The 11,040-nt window shown below is 34.0% G+C and overlaps 2 protein-coding genes across 3 annotated transcripts; one reads left to right on the forward strand and one right to left on the reverse strand.

The window, feature by feature from the left end:
- Positions 1–4,269: 4,269 nt before the first annotated feature.
- On the reverse strand, positions 4,270–6,791 carry TXNL4B (thioredoxin like 4B). Its single transcript, XM_026663944.2, has 3 exons — positions 6,498–6,791; positions 5,746–5,897; positions 4,270–4,720 (listed from the first exon to the last, which is right to left on the reverse strand). The coding sequence occupies exons 1-3, from the start codon at positions 6,627–6,629 to the stop codon at positions 4,555–4,557; spliced, it is 450 nt and encodes a 149-aa protein (XP_026519729.1). The 5' UTR covers positions 6,630–6,791; the 3' UTR covers positions 4,270–4,554.
- Positions 6,658–10,721, forward strand: TRMT10C (tRNA methyltransferase 10C, mitochondrial RNase P subunit). Of its 2 annotated transcripts, XM_026663943.2 has the most exons (2): positions 6,658–6,892; positions 8,825–10,721. In XM_026663943.2, exon 2 carries the CDS (start codon positions 8,869–8,871, stop codon positions 10,114–10,116), a length of 1,248 nt encoding a protein of 415 aa, XP_026519728.1. In that variant the 5' UTR covers positions 6,658–6,892; positions 8,825–8,868; the 3' UTR covers positions 10,117–10,721. The 2 variants fall into 2 exon arrangements, with proteins under 2 accessions (XP_026519728.1, XP_087822612.1); XM_087966486.1 differs by lacking the exon at positions 6,658–6,892 and having other exon boundaries at positions 8,788–10,721.
- Positions 10,722–11,040: the final 319 nt, after the last annotated feature.

The raw sequence follows: 11,040 nt of genomic DNA on the forward strand, positions 1-11,040 counted from the left end.
GAAATGTTTTTCATAGTTTCCTCTGTCATAAAAAAAAATTGTGTTTGATGCAAATGCCTAGGCACACTCTTAAAGTAAATTATTTTATTTAATATATTATTTCTTTTCTTTCCCTTTGGCTAAAGCTGATATTATGTAAGGTGCAATTTTGAATTCCATGGTCAGGCTTTATTTTAGTTGTTGAAAGGATATTTCATACAAATTTGTAATTTAGTGAGTTTTTTTCTTTCAATGTCTTACAAATAAATTCTTTGACAAAACTTGTTTAAAACTGTCATTTAATCTGAACCATTAGTAAAACAATGAAAATGTAAATAGGATAAACATATTAGAAATAGGTTTAAAATCTTGTTTGAAATATTAGTCAATTATTTCTACTTCACATTAGCATAATTCTGAATGTTTTAAACCTTGGAGTACATTTATAGTATATATTCAAATACGCAAAGAAATGGTGAACATTTCACAAAAATTACTGTTTAAAATTGTATTTATTTGAGAGTGTCACATATATTAGATCAATCTTATTTACAGCTAATAATAAGACTAATTTTTTTAAAAAGTTGTACTTTTAAAAATACCTTTTCTCTAGTTTATTATCTACATTTTCAGTTCCACTTTACTTGAATACGGTTCTTTTTAAATGGTTCAGGTTGATTTAAATTACAATTTCAGTCATGAACTAACATTAAAATAAAGTAACAGATTAAAATAAACATAAATCTCATATTAAAATTTCAACTTTCTAAAAAGTATGAAAATCCAGATTGAAAAGATAGGACCTTAAGGCGTTTTTGCAGGACAGTAAAAAATGTAGACTGAATATCAACAGAAAATGCATTCTACAACCTAGAGATGACAGAATAGAAAGAATCCCAAATCATCACCAGGTGACTGATATATTGAAAAATGGACTATCTGGTAATCTTAGAAGTGAGAATCATGCATATACTCAGACAACTTGAATCTAGATGATTTATGATTACTGATAACAATCAGCACGTTATATGTCCTCTAGGAACTGGCAGACAGTGTAGCCAATTCCCAGAGTAACAGACAAAATGCTACCCTCCAAATAATCCTTGAACAATCTTCTGCATTTTGAACATGCAGAAGTTTCTAAGCTAGTTACTATAAAGCAGGGGTGTCAAACTCATCTTGTCACAGCGTCACGTGATGTATCGGAAATCCGCCCCCTCCTTTGCTAAACCAGGCATGGACATGGCCAGTGTGTGACGCATCTGGCCCACAGGCTGGAAGTTTGACAGCCCTGCTATTAAGCAATCCGATATAGAATACATTGAACTAGTGTAGTCTGAAAGTTACCACATAATACACTACAATGTGATTTTATTTTTTAAGGAACAGATGGAGCTGTTCTTTTGGTTGATAAAAAGCACTATTGGTCCAAGCTTTAACCTGAGAAAACAGGATGTGACCAGGATCTAGGAGGGTTCTCAAACTATTATTTTTTTCTGAAGAATATAGCCCAGTCCTCTAGAATCTAGATCATGATCCTTCAAAATAAACACCTCCACTTTGTCTGATTTTAATTTCATTTTATTATCCTGCATCAAGCTTACTTTATTATCCCCTATGGATATACATTTCAAAACATTGCCCCTTCTTGTGACTGAAATAGAGAAAAAGGTTTGGGTACCACTAACACTTCTTCAATGTCTAGCACCAAACTTTAGAACTAACAGTCTGTTAGTCTTACAGAAATGACTGATAAATCATCTATTAGACTAAGGCTGTCTTCAAATTAGTTTGAAATATATCTAGATAATCTTTCTTGAAATTGGTTAGCCACAACTTCTTTATACCTTTTCCCAAATACAGGAGGCTAACCTACAATTTAAGAGATACATTAGATTTATTAAGGTCTAAAACAAGGCATTCTGTCCTTTCTCAATTGAGTATTATGTCAGATAGGCCACAGTGAACACATTGGGCAAGAATCTAAATAGGCAGTGAACTGTACCATTCCAAGCAGCTTTCCCATATTCCCCCAAAACCACAAATTTATCCAATATTAAACTTACAAATTACGTAACTGACTCTAGAATTTGAGTTTTCTCAACTGCAAAGGCTTTTTGCAAAGATCCCATTAAAAATATCACAGTAAGTCATAGTTTCTTAGAGCAAATTTGAAACAGCTGTAACTACCTGGGAAAATTTTGTTGGATAGAAGCTGGGTGTGCCTTATGCACAGAATAAAAATGCATATTTGTTGTACATATAGTTGCAACATAGTACCAGATTGCTGTACCTTAGTAGTTTATGAATCATCTGTGTTCTAATTATCTACCTTATCTGTATACTATAAACTAATTTTGAAGAGAACTAGAGAGCTGTTCAGGAGTGATCCTGTCTTTCACTCTGAAGAGTTCCCTACTCCAAGGGTGATTGACAAAATCACCTTCATAAGCAACTGTAAAACACAAAAACTCTAATGGCGACCATCCTTGTGCTTTGAGCAAAAGATCAGACCCAGCATGAAAACAGCAATGTGACTCAGCACTGGAATAAATAGGATAGCATTATATTTGTTTTGGCAGCTATGAATTCCTGGAATGCATCAAATAGCACCAGAAATGTATTGTAGGATTTGGCACCAAGATTTGAATCTACATGAAATATCTTGGACAGATAACTTGTTGCTTAAGGGTAAAGTTTCACCAATATAATAATATCCAGTTATACAGATTTGCCACAGGCTCAGTGGAAGATACTGTAAAGTTCCCATGTTGGTGCCTGAAGGCTGTCAAGGAAAAACACACTCAAACTTCATTCTGTATTACAGAATGGTTGTTAAATCATAATCCTTCTGATTCCAGGATTCTATCATCCTTGACTCTTTACTGGGTTGTGCTCTCTATAATGCAAATCTGAAACCTGGGATCTTTTTGAACAATCAGCTTCTACACATAGAGTGACCAGGAGGGCCTTTGTCTGATAAACCAGTTGCAACTTATCTGGAATATAATAGTTGTACTGGTTGGAGTCCATTTCCCAGTGAACATAGCAGCTTTAAAGCCCTATGTGACCTGAGTATTTAAGACACTTGTCTTTTCCAAATATACTCTGTGTTATTTAGATGACCACAGTCTACAAAGAATCCTGACCTATCAATCGTTGTGGCAGAAGTGTGGCCTTATATCATGTATTCTCAACCGCAGCTCTCCACTTATGGAATAGTTTGTCTACTGAGCTGAATATGTTCCTTCTTCTGGCAACCTTGGAAGATAGTAACAGCATGGTTTTTCAGGTAGCTTTTGGGGATTGATTCTAGAGCTATAGGTTTCTATAGTATATGTCTATGTATAAAAGATCTGTGCGCTATTTCTTATTGATATTTTAAAATGGAATTGCACAAATAGATAAACTAGAAACTCCATAATCAGTCATACTATTTTATGAAATCTATTACTCAGAGGACCATACACAAATAAAATTCTTACCTTATCCTGGAGTTCTGAAGAAAAGGAAAGAGGAATAAAAATCTATTCTCTCCAGGCATCCTGGTAAAAATAACCTATTTTTAGGAACCATAGCTATAATCTGTTCTCCCAATATTCTGGAACCCACTTCACAATAGAAAGAGAAGATAGAGTTCATCTATTCCCCTAGCCAGGTTTCAATTTTATCCACCATAATCAAATCATAGTTTTATTTTTTCTCTAAAATGACCTGCACCTAACAGAAAATATTAAATTATCCATTTAAAATTCTTCTCTTATCTTGCCATCAGTTCCATTCCTCACAACTAGAATCACTGCTCCTACTTTATGGAACAATTCTGCTATTCCTCCCTCAACCATCCTATAACTCTGTTTAAAACCATGAAAACAGACATTAAACAGCTTCCCCCAAAGAACTCAGGTAGTAAGTTTAGAGGTGGACAGGAGGCAGGCTATCTACTGGTAGCTGCATCCATGGCATTATTTTATCTTTAAAAGTCAAAGATTTTATCACTACATCTCTCACATGGGCTCCAAATTCTGTCTGATAGAATGGTTTTAGAGCTAAAGCTTAACAGGACAGGCAGGATAAAGGCAAAAATATTTACAGCATTTTTTCTCACTATCTCTAGGTCAAAAAGGAAAGGGAAAACAAACTCTTAAGTGATTTCTATGGCTAGGTTCACGCATGCTAAGTCGTTATTTAATTGTAACTTATTTCATGTTAAGCTACAAAATGATTTATTTGGTTTTGTCTTTCTATCTTGTGTGAAAAAGTTTCTATTTTTGTTTATAGTCCAAGGCATTTATTTACTTGTTTGCTTTAGAGCAGATTCCTTTATTTAATAATTTAAGAGTAAGATGTAGGCTATAAGCTAATAACAATAGAAAGTCAGCAATTGTTGACATACAAAACTTTAAGGAAAATAATGACAGAAAATCTGTCTGTTTTGATGTTGACCAATATGATCATGCAAAGATTAAGAATACTTTTTGCTGGCTTAGTTGGGACACGTGTTCAAATAAGCCATGGCATAATCAGTTTTAGGATGTGCCCATTCCAACTTTCATTTATTTCCAGAAAGGGCATTTAAATGTCCTTGTAGAGAAGTTCATACTTGGGAATATTTTTTGGATCAATTGGGCTTCGTACAATGAGTTTTCCACGCATCGCTCCACGATAGATCACTTCAATCAAATCTATGAAGTCTTGTTTTGTTTTGAAACTTCCCACAAATTTGGTATGATCTGGAGATCTGTTTAGGAAAAATAATAATATAAAGCCAATTTTAAACAATGTTAAAGTTGAAATTCAAATATACAAGTAGTTCAAAATCTGAATCTACCAAGCTCCTCATTTTCACAAATATATTTGTTAGCATTTTATATAACCTTGCAAGATCAAATTAAGTTTATCCAGTCTAGTGTATTTCTCAAGAATAATCATAAATGGGTAATGAAACTTATAGCTTCAGGACCTATGACCAGGGGTTTCAATTTAGACATTATGGCTAACAATCAATGACAAAGTAATACCTATTTCTGATATAAAGCTGATTTACAAGATGTGCTTCACAATATAAAATTAACCACAACTGTATTTTATGATAGAACTATTTAGATACAGATTCATTATGCTTGGTAATATGTTTTATCATTTGTAATAGGACTCCATTTTCAAAAATCCAACTTGGGAATCTAAAATCCACAAAGTCTTCAGGATTAACTTTTGTGGATTGATACCATTCATCAATATAATAAACATTATGTGAATGTTTGAATTAATGCACTGTCTTATGCCATAGTTTGCTGAATACAATTGCATGCAAAAGTTTAGACTCCTCTGGTTGAACTGTATGTTTCTAACTAAACCGAAGCTATCACAATCACTATATGATACAGGTTAAAAATATTAAATTTTGGCAACTCTTAATGAACATTTAGCCATTTCACCAACTTCCCATCCCCATACACCTTGTGATATAAATCATGCCAACCCTTCTCTGTAACATTCAACTCAACTCATTCCTTGCACATTCTGCATACAAATCCTACCTATCCAAATTAATAGGCAAAAAGTATGTCAGAAAATACTTCCTGGTTTCCTGCATTTTTGTTTGATTTTGCCTTGGCATATTCTGTGACCTAATTAAATCACAGTAATTCAAGCCAAAATCAAACTATATAATGGCTTTGCAAAATAAACAGACTAAGTCACAGAATAATAAAATTAATACCAACAAGCATTGATCACACGTAGGCTACATGCAAACCAACTTACCCATAATCCACTTTTATGTGTTGCCCATTGAAAAAGAAGACAGTTGATGGAATATAACTAATATCAAAATACTGGGTGTACACTGGAACCTTGCTCACGTCCACTAAATAAATTGCAGCCATTTTACTCAAATCATGAGATGTTTTTGCAAGCTGTCAAGAAACCAAATTTATGTGATATACTGGATACATGAAGAAAGGAGTTAAAGCTTTTAATAATAGCAATAAAACAATAATTTAAACCTCAATATACTGATATCCTTCGTGATTGAAAAGACATAAAAGTTGGATTATAATTACACGTACTTTTCAAAATACTAGCAATAATTGTAGCTTGGATAGCAAGGATAACAAGAATACTATTAAACAATCCGTCCATTTAAATTATTAAGAGAGGCCTTGCTGCAGATTCTGCTAGCATCAGATGTATAGGTGACAGTTTTGTTCACTATGAAATATGCCAGTTCAGGAAATCTATCTGACCTCCTTTGGCACCAAATGAAAATATAGATTCGGGGTGCTTGATGCTCTCCGACCTTGGTTATTTTCTTGCAGACGTTTCATTTCCCAAAGTAGGTAAAATCATGAGCGCTAATCTAGTCGTGTTTAGTTAATGAAAAATTATGCAAGAGCTACTGAGCTATAACTGAGCTACAAAATATTCTCCTTTAGTTTAGGATCAGCAGACGATTTGCGACGTACGCCGCGTAGATTCGGGGACTGCAAATAAATAAAAAACAAATGCCGGCTTACAATGTTATCCAATTGCAGGCAGACATTATCTTCATCTCTACCAAAGCGAAGAACCAGGACTTTCTCCGCCACAATCTTAATCGCTTCATCCACTTCCTTTTTGCTGTTTAACTGAGGCAGCAAGAAACTCATGCCGCCTGACAAGACAGGATAGAGCCTCGCGATAGCAAACACGCACGCGCGTAAACTTGTTTTTTCTGGAGGAGGGGGGGAAGAGGAAATTTTCAACGAGGCCCAGTGAATGACAAGGACCTTCTCCAATCAATGGCAACTACCGCTACAGAGCTTGCTTTCGCTGACGGAACCATCCGACAGAGTCTTAGTTCTAGGGTTTCCGACGGGAAATGTTTAGGGACGGACTCATTCCGGCCAGGCATGCTTAGGTGTGCGTGTTGGTAAGTATGCGAGATACTAACAAAGTAAGACTGTTCATTAAAACAACGTGAAGCTTCATAAATTCAGTCCATTTCATCACCTAAGAAAATGGACTCTCTCCTATAATAGATTTGGTTTTGCAAAATCAATATTCTTCAATAGATGGTATTCATTTTAAATGTGGGAAGGAGGTGATGGCTGTTGTAATGTTGCTGCGTTTGTCCCTGGATGAAATAGAAAAAGAAGAATGAATGAAGAAACGCATTGTATTATTTCTGATGCTAATTAGGCATATTTACAGTGAAAGTTGTGTTTGTCTATCAGAAGGAAGTTCCACTGAAATCAATGTGATTTTTTCTTATGTCACCCAGCTAGCCAGCCTTAGCTGATCTCGGAAAACTATAGCAGTGAAGCTTTAGCATTTAGATTAGAAATCACCAGAAATATCTGCGTGGTAGATTAGACTAAGAAATAGTGAAAACACAGAGGAAAGAGGTAGCAAATAGATACTATTGCCAAGAGAATTGTGGAGAACAACATTTTTGCCCTTATTCTGGATTGACTCGGATTGGGGGAGGGCTGCATGATGTTGTGCTGCTTTGGCTTCTTTCTCCAGGATTGATTTCAGTTGGGGATTGGGGAAAAGATTCCACTACTGGCCCCTACAGCTCATCTATTGCCATAGAATGTGATATCATCCTTATGGTGATGATACCCAATTATACACTGTATATCTTCCCTTAGCAAAATAAATGCCTAGATTAAGATGTGAGAGTCTGAGATATTAATGCTTTAACTGAAATCAAGCAGGAACTAGTTTTACGTTTCTTAAAGCTGTTTATCTTCTCTAGAACTTCAGAGGTGTGTTACTATACAAATATATCAAGTGACCAAATATTTAAAAAATAAAAGTTAATATAATTTTGTAAAGTACATTTTACCGTACCTGTATCTCTGTGTTTTATAGTACAAGTACCTCCATTCATTCTTCATTCACTTTACTTTTTTATTTTTCCTGACATTCTCAGCTTATACTGCCATACAGCAAAGTTGCCTGAAGCATATATTTACATAGTTTATTTCAATATTAATTTCTTGCAACAAACCTATATATTAAACAACTCATGCGGCCATCCCATAAGCAAACTCCATATATATCTTAAGATACATATAGATCAAAACTACTGTTTCCATAGTTTTGCAGTAGTCATTCTTATATTTCCTTTTTTATTGACAGTTTCTTTTACTTTCATTCTACTAAGCATCTTTTTAATACGGTACTACTTTTTAGTGTAACTCCATACCCTTCTGTCCATACCCTTCTTTAACATAGTTCTTTTGCCTTTGTTTCTAACAGCTTCCATATAATTTTCCTTACATGTACTTAACAGTTAAAAACGATGTCTCACATTCAAAATATCTCCTTGCCCTTGTGTCTTTTATTACCCTCACTGTATCATATTCAATTAAATCAATTGTGAATTTTATTTTTCACTTTTCTACTTTAACTGCTTTTAAACTTGCTATACTATTTCTTACTCTCTTTTGCATCGTTTATGTCTGTCTTTTTCCTTAAAAAGATAGATAACCAGAAATTCCAGTATTCCATGACTCCTGAATATAAACAGTAGGCTTGACTACTGTCTATTTTGCATTACTGCCTTGGTCAGTAGGAACCTGAACTTCTAAAAAATATGATTGAAATCACAAAAAGGCTACTTTTTTCAGTTTAAAATGTCTTCTATCTCTCTCTGATCTTAATACTTTTATTTTCAGCACTTATGTGTCACTTCACTATTTTGCAATCTATTCAGAATCATAAGAATTGGGTAGAATAAAACTGTAATAAATAAAATTGGTTGGTATTACTGATGGTTATAATTATGATGAAAAACAATTTCAGGTTTGTTTTTCTAAACTAGCTTTTCTTTTCTGTATATGTGTGACTGCAGGTATCTATTGGACATCACAACTCTCAATTCTGATCTTTTTCAACATGCATTTATTGAATTTGATTAGACCTGCCTTCAAATTGATTGCACCGAAAATAACAAAATATGGGTTATTTTTAACAATGCCCAGAAAAATCAGTACTTGTGGAACATTGAGGATGATTTATTTGAACAAAAATATTTCAAAAAATGTTGATGAGAACATAGATCTAGATGAATGGAAATTGGTTGTGCTTTCTGGCTTGGAAAAAGAAGCATTTGAAAAAGCATCGCCTGAGGAAGAGCCTAATATAGCAGCTATTAAGGAATACATTGACATGTCTAGGCGTTTAGGTAAAGCTGCTCCAGAAAATATTACTGAAGAACAGTTAAAGAGATTGATTGAATATCCTTCTGTTTCTTCAAGAAATAGATATTTGGCCTTTTTGGCTTCAAAAGAAATGAAAAAGAATGCCGAAAAAGAAAAAAAGAAAAAACAACAGGAAGAAAGGGATGCACTTAGGAAAACAATAGACAACGAAGAGCTAATACCAAAAAATAGATTGTTTCGGGCCATCTGGGAGTCCTCAATGGATGTTGTCTACAATTGGAAAGCTGCTCAGGCTATGAGTTTTGGTCAGCCTCTGGTATTTGACATGGATTTCAATGATATGTCAGAGAGAGAGATGCAGAATACAGTGAATCAGATGATGGAATGTGAAGGACTCAATCGTAAAGCTGTAGAACCATTCCATTTACATTACTGTAATTTGAAAGAAGATGGTCCGTACCACAAAGAATTCCTCAAGCGTTATGGAGATACATGGGACAATTTGTTTGTGTCAGTGACAGAAAAGTCTTATGTTGAATTATTTCCAAGAGATCAGATTGTCTACTTAACTGCTGATTCTCCCAATGTAATGGAAACATTTGACCATAATAAAATCTATATAATTGGATGCCTAGTTGATAAGTCAATAAGGAAGGGAGTCTCTCTTGCTCGTGCGAAGCGTTTGAAGTTGGCAACAGCACAACTTCCTCTAGAAAGATACTTTCATTGGAAAACTGGAGCCAAAGTTCTTACTTTGGATCAAATGATAATGATCTTAATAACTCTGAAAAATACTGGAAATTGGAAGGAAGCTTTAGAGTTTGTTCCAAAAAGAAAGCACGAAGGTTTTTTAGATCCATCTTTGCAACATTTTATTCATAGGCAAAAGAATAAAAAAATCTCTCAGCAAAACTTCAAAAAAAAGCTATTGGTAGAGGAGCTCTCCAAGAAACGTTTGTGGAATGGATTGTGGGAAGAGTAGTGTGTAAAACACTACTAACTATAACTATGACTGGTATAAATTTCATGTAAAATAACATTTGTCCTCAGAAAGCTTTCAACTTCTACAAACTAAAGAATCCAATAATGATAAAACATATAGTTTTACCACAGGAAAACTCTGTAAATATATAGGAAGCATCACTTCTGACTGCTGAGAAAGGTTCTATAATAAACAATGGGGCTGAAAAACAGGTTAAAGACAATAACAGTAATTGTTAATGCATGTCTGTCACTAACCCCAATGTAGTATGGTATATGCTTTTTCTCTGCTTCCCATTGCATTGCCTCATACAACAAAGTTATGTAAACATAGTTTCCTAATTTTGATACAGTGGAATTTGTAGTTACTGTGAATTTTGCTAAACAACAAGGAGTTCAAATTACTGTAAATGTTCTGATTGTATGCAGAATTAATACTATGTGAGGAATGTAACTATTAAAAAAAATTGAATTGTGTGTCTTATCTTTTTATTTTACAGGAAAAAAGTTGAATAATACTCAATTGTTTCAGTTGTTAAGGTATTATTTAAAAAGTTGTATTTGTTAAATATAAAGGGCTACTTACTAAAACATGTTTTAAATGTTGTTTTTGATCTAATTATTTTATAATTTTATATACCTTGTCTTTTGATCAAATGATCTAAAAGGAAAAGGTGATTTGCCACTGTTTTAAACACATCAAATATACAGTGCAAAAATATTAACAATGTTTCATATATAGTAAGATTGTGAATATTCCATCCAAGCTTCCCATCTGCAAAAGTTAAGCTTCCTTTGATGTTTCTGTATTGACCAGAGATAAAAAGGGTCTGTGCAAAAGGGAGAAATGCAAAACATTCAACGAGTGGACCATTCTCCACCACGCTGCTTCGAGAGTCCAGCACTGGATATGACTCCACCCTCT

Source organism: Notechis scutatus, chromosome 5 (assembly GCF_049901735.1).
Source record: "Notechis scutatus isolate UNSWTSFEM ecotype Mainland chromosome 5, rNotScu1.2, whole genome shotgun sequence".
In the NCBI taxonomy this organism is placed as follows: domain Eukaryota; kingdom Metazoa; phylum Chordata; class Lepidosauria; order Squamata; family Elapidae; genus Notechis; species Notechis scutatus.

What these genes read in the sequence shown, in the direction of transcription:
- TXNL4B (XM_026663944.2), bottom strand. Translation starts at nt 6,629, where the DNA reads ATGAGTTTCTTGCTGCCTCAGTTAAACAGCAAAAAGGAAGTGGATGAA. An exon ending in GCCTGCAATTGGATAACATT is followed by an intron (nt 5,898 to 6,497) that starts GTAAGCCGGCAT and finishes GTTTCTTGACAG; the next exon opens with CTTGCAAAAACATCTCATGA. An exon ending in CACATAAAAGTGGATTATGG is followed by an intron (nt 4,721 to 5,745) that starts GTAAGTTGGTTT and finishes TTTCCTAAACAG; the next exon opens with ATCTCCAGATCATACCAAAT.
- TRMT10C (XM_026663943.2), top strand. Translation starts at nt 8,869, where the DNA reads ATGCATTTATTGAATTTGATTAGACCTGCCTTCAAATTGATTGCACCG.